The following is a 21,685-nucleotide window of genomic DNA, read 5'->3' on the forward strand; positions in this document are numbered from 1 at the left end:
GGCTGATGTTAAAGTCCAGTTGAATTACTTGTTCAAATTGCATCTTTTTATTGATATTTTATTTTCTAAGTTAGACTTTATTCTAATAGAAAAGTTTATTATTATTATTATTATTATTATTTATTTGTTTATTTATTTATTTATTTATTTGCAGTGCAGTCATGGGCCAGTTTCTGGCTTTTTACATTTCCTGGCACCGTGTCTGATGTTACAGAAATAGGACAGCCAGGGAGCCCCTTCGCTTTCTCCCACCCAAAGCCCAGTTTGTGTGCCATCTGCAGACTAAATTCTCCCAGAGCAATGGGAAGCTTCATGAAGCACCACCCCATCCCCGTGCTTTGCACATCACCTTCTGTTTCTGTTTTTTGTTTTTTGTTTTTTTTTTTTTTCAGGCCTTGTATCAATGCTCTGACCCATTTTCCATGCTCTGTTTTGGTTGTAAAATGCCTGGCTTTTGTATAGACCATGCTAGGATATTTTTAATGACCAGATTTAGAATTTTATTCCAAGAAACATGTTCCCAAGGGCTTTTTCTGTTCTGAAGGGTTCCAAGTATACTCATGTGATGTGAAACCAATCTTTGCTGTAGAGTTTTTAACGTGGAAATTGTGGAGTTGGGAGCAATTTTAGCTGTTTATCAAGAAAAGAAAAGAAAAAAAGCACCAGAAGTGGATTTGAACACATGCTTTTCTTTCATTGCTAGGCTCAGCTGCCCACTTGCCTCCACAAGGACAAGGGAGAGATTGGGAGCACGAGGTGGAGTCTCATTGTTGCACCAAGAAATCATCGGCACTCACAGACAGACCAAAGGTGCACAGATGCCCCCAAAACATCAGGATATAATTTTGCTTGCCAGCTGCTCCAGAAAAGCCATTTCCACAAGGACTCTTCTGTAACTGGTTGGATAAAAAATGCTTCCCAGCTGCACAGCCTGGCAGTGGAGGGTCCCTGGGGGTGGAAGGTGTCTGTGTCCCGACATACTGACAGAGCACAGCACCAGGACAGCGCTGGAGGTGCTATTGGAAAGACCCATTTAGTAATGTGGAAAAAGTTTCTTCATTGTCAAATTGACAAAGCAGCTTGGCACTGAGATAAAGAGAAGCTGCCATACCGACCATTACCCGACCGGGATCGCCGTGCTCCCGTTTCCATCGCAGGCTGGACAAGCTGTGTCTTTATGAGGAAACTCAAGCTTAAGAGCAGTGTCAGAGATGTGGCATGGACTTTTAAGAAAGAACAAGCAGTGCCATGAAGTCTTTTCTTCCAGAAGTGGTCATTCTGGGAAACGGCTCGTGGCAAGGGGCACTTATTCCTTTAACTCCTAAACAGCCAGAGGAACTAAAGAGGGTGAAAATTCACAGGAATCCTCCGGCCCTGAAGGTTTCCCCTCCCTGGTGGCAGCACGGTCTGCTCTGGATTTCTCCTGATGAAGAGCCCGGGGTCTCAAAGCACCCGAGGAACCTCCCAAGGAGCCTGTGGAGCTGTGTCAGGGCGCAGGACGGCCGAGCTGACAGAGTTGCAATTTGTGATATCCCATTAGCAAAGCCAGAGAAATTCCCACAGCAGCGCTGAGCGTGCCTGCAGGCAAAGAGATGCTCACACCCACTGAGGCTGAGCAAACACCCGTGGCCAGACGCAGCCAGAACACCACGAGCAATTTCTGGGTGGTCAGCGTGCATGTACAAACAACGGGCCTTGGCTCGAGCTTTGGGGGCTGGAAAAAAAGTGGCTGGATTTGCACCTAGCTGTGAAAATAAGTGCCTCAAATCTCAACCTGGTGAGCCTGTGTGCAAGGTGCTGGGGCGTGAGCTGTTGGCAGAGATGCCAGCTCCAGCTCCTCCTGGGAGCGTTGGAGGAAGACGGATGTACGCGAGACCAAACAGCCTCCTGTGCACTGCGTTCAGCTCTAAGGATCCGGGACTGAGTTATTCAAAGGCACTTGGAACACCGAGTACGGATTTTTTTTGTAAACTGTGTTGTGTTCAAAACGCCCTGCAATAAACGTGTGCAGTAATCATTATTTTCACTTGCGTCTTTATTTAACCATTGGAGCGCCAGGAGTGAAGCAGTGTCAGCGAGGCTGCAGGGCACAGGGCTCAGCACTGCCAAAAGCCTCAAAATCTGGCTGACTTACAGTTTTTCTGAGGCTGCTGCATCTGTCATTAGCAGCATCACAAAGCTCCTGGCACGTGTCCCCGTGCGCACCGTACCGGGGCCACGCAGGGTGCCTGCAGCTGAAGCTCCTCGCTCTGCCTCCACCCGGTGCAGCGCTGCAGCAGCGTGACCAAATTAATGCAATCTGCTTAAAAACACGCTGCAGGGGGAGGGTGATTCTGTAATCATTATTTAAGCTGAGCTACACCTTCTTTTCTGAAATAAACCCTTTGAGGGTGATGCAAAGTGACAGTGCTGGGACAGGAGGATGCAGCGCTTCGGGCAGGGCGTTGTGGATGGAGCCCTGCCTTGTGTGTGCACCTCGCTTCTGGTGGAAACCCTTGTTCAGTGTCTCCCACAGAAAAATATTCATGTTATAGTGTGTTTGCAGTATTTTACTAATTTCTGAACATTGCAATAAGTGTCTTTGGTAAATGTTACTGCACATGAATGACTGAAAATTACACAGGCTTTAAAATCCATTTAAAATTAACATTTTAACAATTTCCTTTTTTTTTTTTTTTGTTTTTTTAAAGCTTTTGGAAATGACCTGCTGGCTTTTAAAATCACCCTCTCTATTTCCTTTCAGGAAACCCCAAAGGTGCTATGCTGACTCATGGGAACGTGGTGGCCGATTTTTCAGGCTTTTTGAAAGTGACGGAGGTGAATACCCTGACGTAGAGAATGTGTGCGGAGTGTGGGGTTGAGCGGTGTCCCTGCAAGGGCTGGGGATGTGCCCCTCTGGATAACAGCCCAGATTTCTCTTACTCGGGGCCAAATTCACAGCAGTGGGAGGAGGTCCGAGTTTGCAGTGCTGGTGGGCATCACATCCCCATGCTACCAGCACGGGCTCCCTGGGGCTGCAGGGTGCAAAGTGCTGCAGAGGAGCAATGCTGGCTCCTGCAAATCCTGCACAGCTGTGACTGGTGCCTGAGAGAGTAGTGCCCGCTCCTGGGGATGCCCGTGCAACATCCCAACCTTTATTTGAAAGCTTTCTGCATGTTAAGTGTGTATGTATATGGGAACTTACTTAAATATTTATTTATTTATTTATTTATTTTTAACAGAATGGTCAATTTAATATAAAGTATACTTTAGTTTTGGATATACATTTAAAAAGAAAAAAAAACACAGCACTGGTCAAATAGATGTATAATATGGTTCATGCAACATGTAAAGTTCTGTTTAGAAATAGTATAGGAAGCACATTTGCTTTAGCAAATCATATAAAGAATTATATGCAGCTTGCGCTTATCAAATACAAATAATGTAGTTTTTCATAGTAAATGGGCAATTCTGTAAAGCAGCAGCATACACATGGGATGCACAATTTATTACAGCAAATCCCTTGTTTGTTTTATGGTTGGTGCTGGAGATACTGCAGCCTTATTATCTCAATCCTCAAGTTTTCTGAGATTTCCAGGACACCGTTGTAAAGAAATGTGGACACATGACATGAAACCCCCTGAGCTCCTCTGTTCGAGCGCTCGTAGGGAGGTGACTCCGGTAACTTGCCGTAGGAAATGTCACTGTGTTCACCACAGCAAGCCCTCAGGGTTCGTGGTGCGGAGCTTTTCTGGCTTCGGAGGCAGCGAGACGCGCAAAGGGAAGCTGATGCCTGGATGTCTCTGAGACTCAAAGGGCAGGAGCGTTTATTTTGGAAGATAACCACTTTGCAGGGAGCTGAGGGAACGTGGCGTCTTCCAGGACTGGCCCACAGAGATGGATTCAGTGTTCAGTGACGGCAATGGGATTCTTTGATTAATCTCCAAGGGATCAGATTCAGACGTAAGTCTGGTGTGTGTGGCTGTCAACCCAAAGCTTCGGGCACCAGGGCACTGCTGGCCACGGTGCAAACGTCTGCAGCCAACCTGCACGGGAAGGGCAATGTCTGACTGCGGCAATAAAGTCAAGCAAAGTGCAAAACACTTGACAGCAGTATCAGGTAGTGAAATACAGATACCGAAATCTGAGGGGCTTACATACTTCTGTGACAGTTTTCCTTAGTGCAGTGATTTCCATAAACGGAAAAAAATACGTGAACTTAGAGCTTTATTACAACATTACTCTCAAAAGCCAAGAAGCTGTTTTCATTTTATCTGTTTAACTGGACAGCTGTGCCAACTGTGAAATATTAGCAAATGGCAGCGTTTTGCTCCAGTTTCAAAACAAGCCATTTATTGTCTGGGCACTGAAAGCAGTGCAAAAAGAGCAGCGTAGCTAGTGATGCTAATGGTTTTACGTTACGGCGCGTGCAGAAAACGAGGCCAATTTGGAATAATATATAAATAGATCTGCAGATCAGATTGACACATAATAAGGATCGGGATGCTGAAAACACCTGGGTGGTCAATCCTGTTTGACTTCACTAGGTAATGGTCGGGAGAGCGTGCCCAAAGCTGACTTGCCCAGATTTAACCCCAGTAAAACATCTCCCGAGGAAGGACGTGGTGCTCCTCCGTCCACCGCCGTGTCCCAGGCCACGGAGTACCGATTCCGTCACAGCAGTGGAGATGCAAAGTGGGTATAAACTGCTAATACCAGGAGCCCAGAGCTTTTATACCCATTTTCCACTAACCACTGGCCTTGGTGCAAGTCAGTGGGTAATGAAGCTTTCAGTTTTTCTAATCCATAATGTTGTGGCAAGCCTTAGCCTTGGAAATGCAGGCAGACAGGTTGCTTTCCTTCGGGGCATGGACCAAGTAAGGCTCTTGGGGCCACTGCTAAGTCCAGCCTCAGAGACAGAATTAAAACCTTGGCAAACCGAAGTCTTTGGTTACGTATTTTTTTTGCATAACTTTTTTGCCTTCCTTTTCCCTGCTGCACCCGTCTGTGGGGCAGTGATAATGCACTTAAAATCGCATTCGAATCGATAAAATGATGAGAAACACTAACAGAAATCGTTAATTTCTGCAGCTAAGTGATCCAACATACCCTGCCTCAAATCAATGATTAACCTAAGGGGGGGGGGGGAGGAGAAATCTTTTCTCTTTGACTGAAATAATGCTGGGAATCTCTGACGGGCTCTGGAAAAATGATGCGTCCACGGAGCCCTGCTGATTTCGGGGAGGCTCCAGCAGGTCTGCACGAATCCGAGAGTGCAAAGCGTGGCCTGAGCACCTCGTGGCAGACAGCAGGGCTGTCTGTCGGGGTGAGCGCCTGTTTCCAGCACGAGCTGTGTGGACACGGCGTGCCTTCGCCGTGGAGAGCCTCTCCGCTGCCCTGTGTGTCCATCTCCGTGCTCTGTACTCCTCCTGCTAACGTAGCTCATTGACGCTGTGGCTTTAACGCTTCACTTCGTGCGCTGCTCCCTTCCTCTCTCGATGATCTCTCCCCTTTTTGCTCCTCTGGTGCCATTTTTCTTTTTACCGTTTTATGACTTTCTTGTTGTCTTCCTGTCAGTGTTTCTTTCCTTTCTGTCTCCCATGCCCTCCACCTGCAGAAAGTGATCTTTCCGAGACAGGACGATGTGCTCATCTCCTTCCTGCCTCTGGCTCACATGTTTGAACGAGTTATACAGGTAAGAAACTGCCTGAACTGACGAGGCCTCGTGGGGCTCCTTGTGCTTTCTTCCAGAGTCAGTGGTCTCCTACTTGTGAGGATGTACACATTTCCTATTTGCCTTTAGCACACATGTTTGAGAGAATGGTACAGGTAAGGTCCTAGCGTCAGTGGAAATCGCCTTTTTCCACACCAAAAAAAATAAATAAAATACTAAATAACCAGCGATATCTCGTAGCACTAAAAAAGCTTGTACTCCAGAAGTGCCACGTGGTAACACCGGGGCCGGAGCAGTGCCGGGAGCGTTTCCCAAGCTGTGGGTTTGGGAAACGGCCCCTGGTCAGCGGGCAGGAGTCACCTGCAGCCTCGCAAAGCCCTCTAGGGTCAGCGATCGTGGGAGCAAACCCAATTCTGCACCATTGTTCTCGCCAGCCTGCAGAGCTGCCTTTTTGCATCTCTGTCTGAAAAGACAGGTGAAAATTCGTGCTGTGGTTGGCGTGCTGTGCAGGTCAGGTGAGAGGAGCACATCAGCTCTACAGCCCGAAAAGCTGGGGGCTGGAAACCGATTCAGTGTGTGAGCAGTGGGTCTGGATTCAGCTATGGCTCTGTGTTTTCTCAGGGAGGGCTGTTCTGGGCTGGAAGCGTGCTTTCTAGTCAGACAGGCATCCCAATACGAGCCTTCCGCTTCTCAGTAATGTGCCAGAAATAATACATTCTGCCACGTTAAAACATTTGCAAATTGGAGCTGAAAGCCCATGAAAGATTTGGGGAATTGCAGCCGGCATATTTTTGCTTGAAAGCCTAATTTTAAGAGGCAAGTTGGTCAGTATGCCACCGCTGCTCAGGCAAACCTCGTTGCTAGCTAATAAGAATGTAATTATTAAAAAGTCATCTGATGGGGTAAAAAAATAGAAGCCTTTGAAATCACCTCCTTTCACAGGATGCTGCCAGACGGACAGGAGCAGCCCTCCAAAAGCAGGCAGTTCAAAGGTTAAGGAAGGTTTACCCTTTCCTGAAAAAGCTCATTAATATAGAGATTTTTCAAAAGGGCTAAGAAATTGTTCCCAGAATTATTCTGCACAGCAAAGACCATATCAACTTCCCTGGTTTTAGCTGGCATTCTTAGTTCCTGGAACTTACAGTTAAACTTGGATCAGTTCGTTAAAGCTTTCTGCTAGTCACTCGCAATTCCCAGTGAGCCCGCAGTGATGTTATTTTCCTTTTTGTTTTCTTTTTCTTCACATGCCTGTGCAGTGTAGCACACGATTTGGCAGTGCGATGCCTGTTAAACCCACATCACACATATGAAATTCCTGTGGTTTCGGCCCACGGACAGGGAGCCTCTCGCTGGCTGACAACGCAGGGAGAGCGCTCCGGTTGCTGTGGCAGGCTTTTGGGCGCAGCACAGAAAAACTTAGGTGTCTCTTAAGGCATGTTCAGCCGTTTTGGCTGCTGGGGGAGCAGAGTGCTCCAGCAGGAGCTGATGCTTTCACCATCTTCCAGCCTTGTGGGATAGCACACAGCTCAGTGGGGCTGGGCTCAGCTCCCAGCACCGTGGGTGCCTGGCCGAGGACACACTCCCTGTCCAAGCTGGACAGGGATGCTCATCCCTAAACGCACTCAAGTGGGTGCACAAACCACATCCTTCCAGTTTTAGCAAGGTAGTAACCGGCTACCAGGGCTGCCCTTCCGCTGCCAGCTGGCTCATCACAGCTCTACTGCCCGTCCAGCTCTTTTCTCATCTGATGAACAAGTGGCCTCTTTTCTTGCCAAATATGAAACTTCTGGATCTGTGCGAGCAAAGCACCTTTTAAGAAGCAGGCGCCTATTTCTGGGATACAGGATCAGGCACTGTATTGCTAACGTAGTCTGTATCGGTATGTTTAAACAAAACTAAAGTATTAACATCTAAAAACCTTCTGCTGCTCACTGTGTTTCACAACGTTTCTTAATATGCGTTTCTTTACCAACCTTAAGTCTTCATGCCGTGAGCTGCAGGGGTAGGTCCAGGCTTCAGGGGTGAAGTCTGGACCCGGGTCTGACCCTACCTCAGGGAAAACCCCTTCCCAAAGCTTCGGCTCCTTGCTTTTCCAGACAGTGGCAAATTTGGTGGGTGCTGAAATTCTGATAAGTGCCCAGAACTACGTGTACGTTTCCATTCAGTGCAAAATTGTCTGTGAATTTTATATATATACTTCTAAAGCACCATTTTTGCCATGCTGGAGAGCAGGATTTCAGGAAGGGCGTTTCTGCGTTTGGGAGGGATGCTGAACCACGGGAATTAGAAGCAAAGAGGTTACACGGGGTCTTTTTTCTTCCCGTCACAGTCCGTAGTGTACTGCCACGGGGGGCGGATTGGGTTCTTCCAAGGAGACATCCGCCTCTTATCCGACGACATGAAGGCTCTGCGTCCCACCATCTTCCCCGTCGTGCCGCGGCTGTTAAACAGGATGTACGACAAGGTGAGCTTCATTTTGTTCTTCTTGTAATAGTGACGTTTATGTCCCTCGAGTGCATATCTGAAAGGGTTCCCTCGGTCCTGGGGATTTCCCTGGCAGGTGATACTGTTCCTGCCTTATTGCAAACACGTTCTTACCCTGTGTAAGTGATAGAGCTGCTCCGATCTGTGGGGCTGTGTTATGTGGTGTGGCACAGAGAGCAGACGTGGCTATAAGGAACCCCGCTGTGCTAGACCCTTGCCCTGCTCTCTCTGAGGTTGCCAGTGGCACTGCTGGAGAAGAGGCATTTTCTCGGCAGGGCAACACCAGTCAAACCTGCACGCACTGAGATGCTTCGTGCCCTTCGACAGGCTTTGGAACTGGGATCTTTCTGTTGGCAATGACAGCTCAAAACTGGGACCTGCAAAACGATGAGAAAGATTTAGGCAGTGTAAATGTGAGGTTGGCTTCTGCATCTAGATATTTTTTTTAAACAAAAAGATGGTTTTGAAAACTATGTTAGAAAGATGTCTGGTCATTGTCTTCTCTGTTTGAGCAGCAGGGAATGAATATTTCTTCCTCAGAAGATTTATCCTTTAAAGATGGGCTTAAAGCACAAGCTACTGGGCTGACTTTCCCCCGCAGTTAAGTGTGTAAAGTCAGGGTTCAGGTTCCCCCTTCCTTACCCCAGCAAAGCCACAGTGCCATCTTATTTAACCGTATTTCTGCTGTTCCTGCACCCTGCTGGCACCAGCAGAGCCGTGTAGCTGTAACTGTACAAGCAGGAGATGGTGGCACTGAGTCTGTGATGCTTTCTCCCTCCCACCGCCCAGATCTTCAGCCAGGCAGACACCTCCCTGAAGCGCTGGATTCTGGAGTTTGCCGCCAAGAGGAAAAAAGCAGAAGTCCGAAATGGGATCATCAGAAACGACAGCCTGTGGGACAAGCTGTTCTTTAATAAAATACAGGTAAGGAATTTCTGAAGTCAAAAGTCAAAGAACTGTCATTTTTTCTAGTAACGACTGGTTTTCCTTGAAGTTGGTGTGATCTGCTTGTCTGCAGCGAGCTGGGGCCAATTGCTGCTCACTGGCAAATTGCAGAGTGAAAATTGAATAGAAAAAGGAAATGAAGCGCAGTTTGTCATTCCATTAACTTTTGCTACGTTTCTGTTTTTGTTTATATATTCGTTCTGAGGTCTGAAGCTGTGTTTAAGGCACAGCACGATGCCAGAGGCTGCATTTGGATAGGTGATGGACTCAGCAGCATTGCTCTCAGGGTGTTTTGCTCTTCCTCTGTAACCTGGGCTCTGCCCATGCCCCACAGGTGAAGGGTTTCTCCCCTCTCACACCCTGCCAAGGGGTGGGGGAGATGAGGGCATTCAGCAGCTCCTGTGTCCTCCCGGAGGGGATGAAACTCAGGAAGGTGGTCAGGAGGGGGAAGGAGGAGTGACTGATCGAAGGGATGTGGCTCCAAAGCTCCCTGCAAATTCTCTACAGATAACGATTGGATTTAGGGATGGGTTTCAGCTGGGCATATTGAAAACTGCTTGTTTTCCTAGGAAAACAAGAATAAGGATGTAGAGAAAAATGCATGTGTAAATCTTTATTTAACAACAGGGGAAAGAAATCAGAGTGCCCTGCTGCGTGCCATACATCCCCTTGGTAATTAAAATAAAATAAAATAGCTTTAAACCAGGTTTTCCAGGCGCTGTACTGCTGTAGGAGGCTCTGATTACTTCACTTTTTAATTGGATAACTTATCTGAAGACACGCCACTTTATTTTTAACTGCAGAAACTGACCGTGTCTTTCATCTGTGGATTAGATGACCGCAGTGTGCAGAGAGCAGGGCTCGTGGTGCTGAGGGCAGCGGGGCCACAGGGTGCTCTGGAAGCTGGGGAGCCCACGTGCCAGTCAGGAGCTGTTTTGTCTTGTGCTTGCTTCGTTTTACTCTTAGAAAAAGGAAATGAAGTGGGGGGGAGAAGTAAAAGTTGGCATGGGAATGGGTGTGGTAACTTTCACAAGTATTGGAAAGTCATTTCCCTTAAAAAGGGAGAGCGTTGGATGCTCGCCCCCAGCACAGGAAGGATCTGACAGAGCAAGAGCTGTGTCTTTGGCATTAGTTCTGCCTGAAGGGCAGAGTTACTGCTTTTAAAATTTAGCTGGCTTTTTATTCCTGAGGCAAGGTTCAGGGTCAGTTCACATTTCCACAGCACGGCTGAATCTGCTCTAGAGGGAGCAGACGCGGGGCCATTTTGTGCAAGCTCTGCATGAGAAATACGCCTGGTTTTTGCCATCTGTCCTGATCCGTGATGTATTTCTGATTTCATTTTCTGGTGTTTGAGCAGGCGAGCCTCGGCGGCTGTGTCCGCATGATAGTGACCGGCGCTGCCCCTGCCTCTCCCACCGTCCTGGGCTTCCTGCGGGCAGCCCTCGGGTGCCAGGTGAGCCGGGGGTGCCCGTGGGGAGATGGGGAGCTGGGCTGGGACCTCAGGACTGCCAGCATCTGTCGTGACAGCAGGGTTTGTGGCCACAACAGCCTGGTGTCCCCGCGGCGGCGGGGCAGCAGGGGACAGCCGGTGGCCTTGGGCAGGCAGGCGCTTCTGTCGCTGCGGGCAGCTGCCAGCACAAAGCATCAAGTCATCCCACCTGTCCCAGCATTTGGTTGACTGTGCAATTAAGCAGGCCTGTGCATGTGCTAGGAACTTCATGAGGTTTGTTCTATATATAAATGGGGAATGGTAATCTTCAGGTGGCCATGTAACCCGGTTCAGATCTCCTCTGCGTTATTTCTCTCTGATTGGGAAGCACCAAGCAACTAAAAGGCCTCATTCAAGAGCCTAAAATGAAGTGTAAAAACATTAAAAGGTGTGTTTTCAAAATGTCCCAGAAAAATAACACTTTTTTTCCCCACCAACACCTCCCTTTTGCAGAGTAACATACTTCTTGGCTTTAAAACTAATTGCTGAACTTGTCTTCACACTATTTTCAGCTCTACACAGCAACAGTGATTAATAGCAAGGTAGAGGTAATTTTGTATACAGTAGGGGCCAGGGAAAGCACCTGTGTGTTAAAGCTGTTGCTGTGCATTGCAGCAGGCAGGGTTAGTTTGCAGGACAGTTCCCAGCACTGTGTTCTGCAGCGGTGCAACCACACGCGCTGCTTCAGAGGTGCCTGTTTCTTTGCCAGGTCTATGAAGGTTACGGCCAAACAGAGTGCACAGCTGGGTGCACCTTCACCACCCCAGGTGACTGGACATCAGGTAGCTATTTTCTTCCACCTTTTCCAAATTATTTCTGCACACAGACGCAATTCCTGCAAGAAAATCAAGTGTATCTACAACCATGCAAGCAACTACTAATGAAATGCTGATAAAATGTCTGTGAGAGAGCTGACAAGTGACTTGCAGTCTTTGATTTCCAGGTCATGTAGGAGCCCCTTTGCCCTGCAACTTAATCAGACTGAAGGATGTGGAAGAGCTGAATTATTTTGCTTCCAAAGGAGAAGGAGAGGTAGCAATGCATATTATAATATAAAATTCACACTAGTTAAACCCTTACTAAGTCACAATGTAGTTATGGAAGCATTTTACCTTTTCAAGGTGTACAGTTGCAGATTTATTGCATGTTACATCCTAGAAGGAAAACATCAATTCACCAACAGAGCAGCGAAGCATTCATTAGCAGAGGGCCACAACAGTACCTTCAGCCAATGTCATGGCTGATTACTTTAAAAGCTAAGACTGAATTAATTAGTCCAGCCAGAAGGACCCAAATTTCTATGATTTCTACATTACTTTTGTTTTTAAATATCGCATAGAAATTAAATTTATTGATATAACTTTTTTGGTTTTAACTGCAAAATGAATGAAAATCATCTTTAAATAAGTCACTTTTTCATTCCCTAGTACATATATCCACTAGTCTGAAAAACATCCACAGGTAATTTTATAACTCCATATATTTTAGTTTCATGGAGCGCAGTCATTAAATCAACCTTTAACATATTTCAGTATCAGTGAATTACTACTTAGCTTGTCAGCAATTACAGCAGAATAATAAAATAATTTATTAGCAACTCTGACTGTTTTGCAGATATGTGTGAAAGGACCGAATGTTTTCAAGGGTTATCTGAAAGATGAGGAGAAGACGACTGAGGCACTGGACCAGGAGGGCTGGCTTCACACTGGAGACATTGGGAAATGGTTACCTGTGCGTACTGACCACCTGCTCATTCTCATGTCAATCTTATTATCCCACATAAATTTTCAAGTATTGAAGTTTCCAAGTAGATATATGTTTACAAAGGATTAAGCTATTTTTTCTTTTTTTCAGAATAATTTCAATGCATCAGTGAAGCATTTTCTGACAATTTAAACAGCGCTGTTTAGAGCATACTGTTTACCAAGCCTCTGTGATTAAATAACTTCTCTGGGAACTGTCATTTCTTTCTTTTCTCCTAACAGAATGGGACTCTTAAAATTATTGACCGGAAAAAGCATATATTTAAACTTGCTCAGGGAGAATATATTGCACCAGAGAAGATAGAGAATATCTATATCCGTAGTGATCCTGTTGCCCAGATCTATGTCCATGGAGACAGCCTGCAGGTAAAAATGAGGTTTTCAGAAAATCTTTTTTTGTTCCTTGTAATTATTAGTCAGAGGGCTGGGCGTGAATGGGGGGGACAGTGTGGGTGGGTCATGCCACACTTGTGCCCCAACATCTCTCCAGTTCTGGAGCTGAGCTGCTGCCGTGACCCTAAGCAGCTTGAGGGATGTTGTGGCCAAAATTCACACCTTAAAATTAGCTTTGGTGTCACCTTTTGGGTCTCTAAAGCCTTCCTTTGCCATGCTAGCATTGGTAAACCAGATGAAGACTAAGCCACTGCTGCTCCATGACCACTGCCTGCCTGTTTTCACTGATCTCATCCCAAGACTGCTTACAGCTGCATATGCAGCAACGATGGTTTATTTGTGTATTTGTACAAACATGTACAGCTCCTGAAACCATCACAACTCATCCCTCCAGGCAGATTGCCCTCAGAGGTGAGGCCTCCCTTGGCCTCACGGCTTGCCTGAGACTCCCAGGCCCACTAAGTGCCTGTGTACAAATGGCACAGGCAATCTTCTGCTTTGACTTATGTGTGAAAAATGTAAGTAATTTAACTAGTGCCCAAGCAGAACACAAACCCAAACGAAGGCATTAAAAAATTTTGGCAAATACAGGAACGCTCATGGAGAACCATTTCATCTGAGAAAAAGGCACAGACACCAAAGTGAACCTCACTACAACACGACAGCAAATACTGATGTAATTGGGCAAGAAGGGATAAACAGCAAATTCAACCCACTTACGCATTCACTTCAGCATGGTGCCTTAAATGTGGCTCAGCCTTTGCCTGAAACTGCTGCTCTCTTTCACCTGCAGGCCTTCCTGGTGGGAATTGTGGTGCCAGACTCCGAAGTTATGCCAGGCTGGGCAAAGAAAAGAGGGTTTGATGGAACATACTCAGAACTCTGTAAAAACAAGGTTTGTTTTTGTATCTGTCGGCAGTCCGGCCTTGTGTCATTGTGTGTAACCTCGTCAGAGGTGGTCTCTGCTACTGGTGGTCGCAGTAGCACGAACTGTCCTGTCACGGGAAGCCAGCCCTGAGGAGCCATCTTCTAGGCAGGGCTGACTGGGGCGCGGTGCTGTGGGCCTTGGGGTCTTGGTGTCTGCCCGGCAGGGAACAGTACAGCAGCAGGAGAGGCTGTGCTCGTGTAGGTGTTAATGAAGGATCCCAGCCTTGCTCCAACACTGGCTCACTGAGCCGGATCACAGCACCAAACACCGGTGCTGCTGGGTCCCCCCATGGGTGTCTGTGGGGAGTAATTCTGCCTCTGAGTCTGGCAAGTGGCTGTAGGATTGCAGATTTAACATCCACCCCTCAGCCCTTCGCTGTGTGGATGTACTAACTGTACATTTCCTACTGAGGAAAGAGTTAACGTCACCACACTTTGTTTTAATGTTTGTACCTTGCTTTATTAGAGTATTCACTAATTATGTGCTGTCAATAAGGCACTTGAACTTTCCTCAGAAACACGTTTAATGATGACCAGTGGTATTAACTGCATGTGAGGTTGTTTCTGATATCTCATGGGGAATTTGTGTGTTTTAACCCAGGAACTGAAGAAAGCAATAATGGAAGACATGGTACGGTTAGGTAAGGAGAGCGGACTTCACTCCTTTGAGCAGGTAAAAGGAAATAATTAATACATTGTTCACTGTGGTCAGACGGGCGATGGATTGGTCTGTGTATGTTGAACAGATTTGTAGCATTTGTTGTGTTATTGCATATTCTTCCTGTAGCTGGCATACAAGGTCTTGTAAAAAAAGAGGTTTAACACTGACAAGCTCAATTTGTTCCCTTGAAAAATATACATGCCATGATTTCGCCTTCCAGTCATGCTTGACATTTGAATTAAATTTAGTGGAAGTTGTGGGTGCAGAGGTAAAAATCCAACCCAGGTGCATGGGGTCATGTCTCCAGTCTGATAGGCAGGGCTCAAGATGAATACCTGGAGGACTCTGATTCTTCTCCCACCGTAAGAAAATGGGGCTGTAATTGCCTTTTTTTTTTTCTTTTTATAATTGCCATAGGAAATGCTGCTGTTTTGTTTATTTTCAGCCTGTGCACTAATCCTTTTCTGATGCTTGTGTAAATATTCCTGCAAAAGAGCAACAAACACTTCAGAAGGAGAGATGTGAAATCAATAATGAAATATATAGCATTAAAAATACAGTAAAAAACATGTAAATAACATATTTCTGTTAAAATAATGAACATCTTAATCAATACATATAAGTAGCAAGGGGCTTTTTGCTTTTGTGTAGTCTGTTTCTGGGTGGTAACTCCAATGAGTAATTCACCATATCTGAGTGGAGCAGAAGCAACATTAAACATAAACTTGTTATTCTTCATTTCCCTGTTATACATGAAAATGAAATGATATTAAAAAGAAATTAATTTTAAAAGGAAATTCAATATAAGCATGGCTTACAGCGCACATTTGTGGTAATAAGTCTGGTTTGCTCCTGCTGTGGCATTCACAGTATGAAATATTCTCAATCCATCTACTCTATCAGCATTTTGCAGCTCATAAAGTAGTGAGGAAAGCCTTGCCATCTTACAATTAAGAAGAAATGTTTTGCACTTCAGAACTAAAGGGCTTCAAAATTAGATCTTTGTCGCAATAGGTAATCTTAAAACCCACCCTTGAGCCAGATCATATGGCCAGTGATTTTGTAGGAGGGGATCCCTTACACATAGAAGGGCCACTCTCTTGTCTCTGTCCTTGTCCACAGCACCAGGGTCCTGAGCTGGGACCTTGGGCTGTGAAAAGACAGCTCTGGCTTCTGTAGCCAGCTGTTTCCAGGGAGCAGACTCTCTGAAATTGGTTGCAGAAAGCGGAGGAAGCACTGATTTTTATCAATGCTGATTTTGGGAAGGATGTCCCCTGGGGAAGGCACTGGTCAACAAAGCTTACAGGGGAAAAAATGAATCACATAACATAAAAGGGATTTTAAAACTGATCCTCAACCTATATTCCTGCAACTCCCAAGCTACCAATATGCTAGACAGCCTGGTTTGGGAAATCAACAAAGCAGCAGATGGCTGGGGAATTTGCCTGAACTCGGTGGCCTGTGACCAGCCACGCAGCAGCTTTCTGCTTGTTCCCATGAGCTGGCTCCTACCGGCGCTGCAGGCTCCCTGGTGGGCTCTGACACTACAGCCACTGAGGGCAGCCCTGTGGCATTGTTTGCCCGGGACAGGAGATTTCACATCGTTTTAATTAGCCCGTAGGACACCATCAATTCTTTTCTTTTAGAGACGATCCTCCTGCACATTCCTTGTGCCTGCAAAGCTGCGTGGTAATTTTGCAAGACCAAATCAGTGGTGCTTGCTTTCTTTGCAGTTTGATTTGCTCTTCAGAAAGGTGATGTTCCTTAGCATGATGTTTCTTCTCCTCCCCTCTCCTCTCTTGTGTCGTTTTTCAGCTGTGTGAAGCTGCTGTCACGATATCACATGTGGCAATGCTGTCCCTGGTGCTCTGCCTCCCCAGGTTTTGGCTTTGGTTTCATGCAGAGAAGAGATTTGTGTTCTCCATTTTTCGGTGTGTCCCTTCCAGGGGGCAGGCCAGTGCAGGAACAGGCCAGCTGTGGTGGCAGGATTTGGTGTCACCACCTGGGCACTTGAGGGAAATCCTGGGGGCCTGTCGAAGGGTCCCAGGAATTCAGGAGGGACAAGGTGCTGTACGAAGTCATGCTCACAGAGTGTGGTGCCTGTGATCTCTGCTACAAATATATCCCTTTTTTCATTCCAGGTAAAAGCCATTTACATTCACTCTGATATGTTCTCAGTACAAAACGGTTTGTTGACACCAACGTTAAAGGCTAAGAGACCAGAACTGAGAGATTACTTCAAAAAACAAATAGAAGAGCTATATTCCAGCATCTCCATCTGAAACCATAGGAAGAATCTTCTGAATAATGGACTTTGTAGCAATATTAGAGTAATACTCAAAAGTACAGAGCCAGAATGACACAGCTGAAACGGATAAGCATCTGAATCTTACATTTGAGCCTTTTGTTTTAGGATTTCACCACTAACCATGTTTTCCCTTTTCCTTTTTTTTTTTTTTTCATCAGGTGTGATACAATTTTTACTCTATGTACACAGTAGGGCACTACCAAGAATTATGCTAAGTTGCCACGAAATATACAGCAATTTCAATCCATGACCAAGTAAATTATGGAAACTTATCTTATTAACAACTACAAATATTTCAAATTAAACTAGGGAAAACTTCAGGTATGTCTGTTGATATTTGATTGTATATAACCTAACATGTTAGAGACTAAAATTGTGCATAATTCAATAATGTGGTCTACCTCAAGCTATCAGTGATTGATGGTGAAAGCCTATTTTCCCTGATCTGGAACTTCAAGCTGGATATTGGTTTATATATTAAGTGATAGTTTTTATATTTTCCAGGACGTAAATTACATCGATTTGATTTAATCATTAATGACCTAACAACCAGAATAGAAATAGGAACAAATCTCCTGGTATTTGTACTTAACAGGCCTAGTAGTATACTGCACCTAAGGGATTAGTATTACCTTGAGGTTATAAGAACACTCTAGCAAGCAGTAGGGTAGAAGTCCCCCTATTCCTCTCCATCCAAACCCAGCCCACCCACGGCATGCTGACTTCTCCCCAGGGCCTCCTCCAGCACAGCCCTCGTGGGCATCCCAGCGACTCAAAGGCTGCTGGAGTGCTGCTGGCTCTGTGGAGCTGAGCAAAGCAAAAAAGCCTGCACGAGAGCCAGTGCAGTTGAGCTTGCATTAACCCATGTGCTCTCGGTCCCTAATTTATTACTTTACATGCTGCTAATAATGCATAGTCCGGTCGGGCCAGCTCCCTTTCAGAACAGCACTATGGAGATGGAGCATATCCTCGGGCACATTGGGATGGCAAAGAAACACTGCTCCGGACGGGCTGTGAGAGCCATTTCGGTTGCAAGGTGACATGGCATGGTAGAGCCCTGGACATGGCTGCAGAAAGGGCTGCTAGGGAAACATCCCCACATTCTGATGCCTTGGTTCCCACTGACATCACTGCCAGTGGCCTCTCTGGGAAAAGCAGCAAACTTCGGGATGAAGCCTTGGATTCACAACCAGCCGCAGCCGTTGGAAGGGGTCGAGTCCCCAGTGGAACAGGAACAGATGCTGGAGCTCTCTCCTGATGTAAAGCACAGTACAAAGCAAACAGGAAAGTGTAATGTCAGGTACTGTGAATACTGGGACTGTTGGTGGCTTCCTCCTGTGAACAGGGTCCTGCGCATATCCGTGTATGTTAATAGCTGCTGTTTGTTGCACCAGAGCGTGCTGGCATGGAGCTGTGCCTGCTAAATCTTCCTTGCTAGGACAATGAGAGCACACATTTTTTTCTCTTAGACTGGAATCCATTGTAGGCTTTTGAAGCTAAAAGATTAAATTATTAATCTGAATTATCTCTCATTTTCCCTCTGAAATTCCATTGCATGCTTTAAAAATTAAATAAATTGAGTTAATGAGTTAGTTTTACACAAAGACTGATTTATTGCAGTAATTTCAGAACAAAGTGGTACGAAGGAAATTGTATCTGTTAGCATAATCACTCACAGAACAAGGCAATCTGAACTATCAAATGTGGAAGTGTTTGTCTGAGTCCCTTTTGTGCCCGATTCCTCATTTGATTCCAGTGTAATGATTCATATCAGTCCAAGGCAAGTCAGAAATATCACTGCTGTGACCAGATGGTATTGTACGTTCATTTTTTTTCCAATATACACAGCAACAGCATTTCTGGGGAGTTTGGGTGTGTGGCATGAATAACTGTACAGAATCTGGCTCTTTAGGTCAGGTCACATAGGAGTTTAATCTCTGAGGAGTCTAGTCCGTCTCCTGTCTGTGTCAGCCAAAAGACCGCAGTCACAAGCTTCAAAGCAAGGAAGACCTAGACTCAGTACAATTCCCTCCCTTGAGTTAAAATAAAGGTAACTAGGCATCAAAGAAAGTATAGAAAAGCTGTTTTCCACTGACCTTTTTCTACCACCTGAATTGAATTCACTTTTCTCCTAAGGTGATTTCAGTTTACCAGACTTTTCTGGACCACTGAACTCTGTACAAGAAGGGAAGCTCCCAGCACGAGTTTACTTAAGGCTTGGATGGCTGTTATCTGTAAGCGTGTAATGCTGCTTTGTTACTCGATAATAAAAGGAAAAATATGGACCACAATAGGATGAAGCAAAATTTGAGAGAAATTTGAGAGAAATTCACTTCTGAAGTGTGATTATTTTCAGAGCTTGTGGAAAGCTGTTCGAATAAACTAAGAGCTGTCTCTATTACTTTCTTGTGTAATCAGATTTTCCTCTGCCGATGACTCTCTCACCATAACCATAACAAATTTTGCAAGAGATTAAAACTTGCCATGAGTACATGCACAAGGCATGTGCTAGGCATAAACATGCTTCTCTTCAAATTCCAGGAATGTTTGTTTTTCTTTGAGCTCTCTTGAACTGATCTACTTCTTGTGACCACCAAGGAAACCCCCAGGGTTGTCCAGGAACCAGTTTATTTTTTTTTTTTTCCTCAAGATAACCAATTACAAAATTAATTTCTAATACACTTCTTATTTAAGGAGTTGAGACTCAAGAGCCATTGCACAAACAGCAATGCATGTTACGCTTCTCTGTAAACAGCTCTACTCTTGATGGCTTAAAGATGACTGTTTTTAACTACTGTCGTTACGGCATTTATTCTGCAACCAAGTACATGAGAAAATACAACCAGCCCGCTGAAATCAGCACAGCTCTGCTCTGGTACTGCAGGTGGGATTTGTGCAAAAACACCTTTGCCTTGAGCAGTCAAGTGTGACAAAGTAATTTTACAGCCCCTTTCCCCAGAAGGCTTGGTAGTATGTGTGCTGCAGATTGCGACTTTCTGTATTCTCTTACTTGTTAAAAATGGGAGGTTCTTCCTGGGCCTGGTGCTATGCCTGTGAAATCACTGGAAGACTGCCTCCAGTGCTTGTATATGAAAATCAGAGTAACATACTGTTTCCAGGAAGAGAATATTGCTTCGTTATATATTTTGTATGTTCTTTGCTCAATATATTGCACAGACAAAATACCATTCTGCCACAGAAATGGTCAAAGACACACACAAGTGTGCACAGAAACCATGAGACAGTCTTAATGGTCTTAATGCCACGTTGGCAGAAATGCACAGAATTATTCTGTCCTGAAAGGCACATTTCCAGGTTAAAATAGTTGATATAAATCAGGTAAGAGAGAAATGGTGAGTTGTTTATTGATAAAGTACTATTTTGTAATCTATCATCACTATTAGTAAGTATGTATCCGCATCAGTAAAGTCCAATGTCATTTTTTGCCATGGATATGATTTTTTTTATTTTTTTTTGCTTATAACAAAATAATCTGACTTACACAATCTTCTGGAATGAAACAAATCAACTAATGTTATTATTATTATTATTATTTTCCATGTGTTAAAAGCACAAACTGGTGATCTATATGTAAATAAATTGCTACAAGATGAATGTAAACTGGGAAATAATATACTATTTTTGCATGGTAATGGATTACTTAAAGATCTCTTGATGCCTTATGTAAAATTTGGCAAAGCATTTTATTTAGAGGCAATTCTATCTGCATACTCTTTGTTTCTATATCTCATTTTGGTTTTGTCTGTGGGGGGGAAAAAAAGTTGATACCAGAATTAGATTTTTGTTTCTTCTTGGAATTAACATTCTTCAGTACTTTGCACATTTAATGGTTTCTACTCTGTACTTTCTCCTGTTAAATGATGAAGCTGAACCTATTCTTTTTGGAGGAGAGATCTGGATACCTGTAGTAACTGGGAGGAATACAACTTCAGATCTGTGGAATTGTTCCAAAATAAAATGTTTTCTGAGGCATCTAGAGCCCCTTTAAGCCCTTCACTTCATTTCAGCTTTTGTTATATATTTTAGCAAAGTACAAGCAGCAAACAAATGAGGCACTTTCCTAAGTGTTGCCTATTCTATTTTTGACTGAAAGTGAAGGGATCAAAATAGAACATATACATTTGTGTAAAAAAAAAAATAATTAACTGTAAATTTTTCCGTTTTGGTATATTAGCATGTATATCAAAAAGTCAGCTATGGAAACTTTTGTAAAGAATTAAACTGTCACATTTCTCAGAACTGCTCCTAAGATTTTCTCATTGACTGACATACAATAAAATCTCTTTTTTAAAATCTGTTGTTACTCCAGCACTCTGTCCTCTGTATGAAGTAATTCAGAATGTGTGCCTATACGAAACGCGTTGTAAAAAAAAATAATAAAATAACGACCAAAGGAATATTGGAACCTGAGATTGATTTTAGCAATCTTCTACAAAAAAAATAGTTGCAAAGTCCTCTGAAGATGCAGCAGTCTTTCTGTAATGGTTTCTTTTTTTTTTTTATTATTTTAAATCAATAATAATATAACAAAATGTATATGCTTGTTTAATATGAATTGACAATTGGGAATGCATAGTATTTTTTCAGACTATGTGTCTAAAACAATAAACTTTAAAAGCATTCAGTCTCCATTCCAGTTTTTACGTGCAGTTCCATCCTATCCCTTCGCTGCTCACCCAGCAATGCCAAGGGATTATTTTATTATTGTGCCTTTATTATTTTATTGTGCCTTGTTAAAGAAGGAACGAGATTCCTCTGCTCTGTAACCACAAACTGAAGCATCTGGTCTGATCACCAAAGGGAATATAAGGTAAGGATTCTGCCTGCGGGGCATGTCGCCGACCTAAATCCACCTGCAGGTTTGTTAGTCACGGTCAGAGCCCTCAAGCCAAAGCCACCAGACGGAAGAGTGGGACGGGGCGGGAAGTTTCATGGGAAATGGTACTTTTTGGTGATTCACTTTTCGCCAGAAACCAGCGCCTGGCGCTGGCTTTACAGCTGCAGCCTGCCAGCACCTCCCAGCCGGCCGTAGCCTGAGGAA

The 21,685-nt window shown here is 44.6% G+C and overlaps 1 protein-coding gene across 2 annotated transcripts in view; it reads left to right on the forward strand.

Annotated features, from left to right (window-relative positions):
* ACSL6 (acyl-CoA synthetase long chain family member 6) overlaps positions 1-21,275 on the forward strand; it is a 47,690-nt gene extending 26,415 nt beyond the window's left edge. Inside the window, exons 10-21 of one of the 2 annotated variants that reach the window (XM_084535849.1) lie at positions 2,744-2,817; positions 5,597-5,674; positions 7,983-8,117; positions 8,927-9,061; positions 10,440-10,535; positions 11,281-11,353; positions 11,515-11,603; positions 12,186-12,302; positions 12,557-12,700; positions 13,521-13,622; positions 14,256-14,327; positions 16,457-21,275. In XM_084535849.1, coding sequence (XP_084391975.1) covers positions 2,744-2,817; positions 5,597-5,674; positions 7,983-8,117; positions 8,927-9,061; positions 10,440-10,535; positions 11,281-11,353; positions 11,515-11,603; positions 12,186-12,302; positions 12,557-12,700; positions 13,521-13,622; positions 14,256-14,327; positions 16,457-16,597 — 1,256 coding nt within the window. In that variant the 3' untranslated portion in view covers positions 16,598-21,275. Of the gene's footprint in view, positions 1-2,743; positions 2,818-5,596; positions 5,675-5,730; positions 5,809-7,982; positions 8,118-8,926; positions 9,062-10,439; positions 10,536-11,280; positions 11,354-11,514; positions 11,604-12,185; positions 12,303-12,556; positions 12,701-13,520; positions 13,623-14,255; positions 14,328-16,456 lie in introns of both variants that reach the window. The other variant, XM_084535850.1, reaches the window with a different exon arrangement.
* Positions 21,276-21,685: the final 410 nt, after the last annotated feature.

The sequence above is a fragment of the Aythya ferina genome (genome assembly GCF_964211825.1).
Source record: "Aythya ferina genome assembly, chromosome: 14".
NCBI lineage: Eukaryota > Metazoa > Chordata > Aves > Anseriformes > Anatidae > Aythya > Aythya ferina.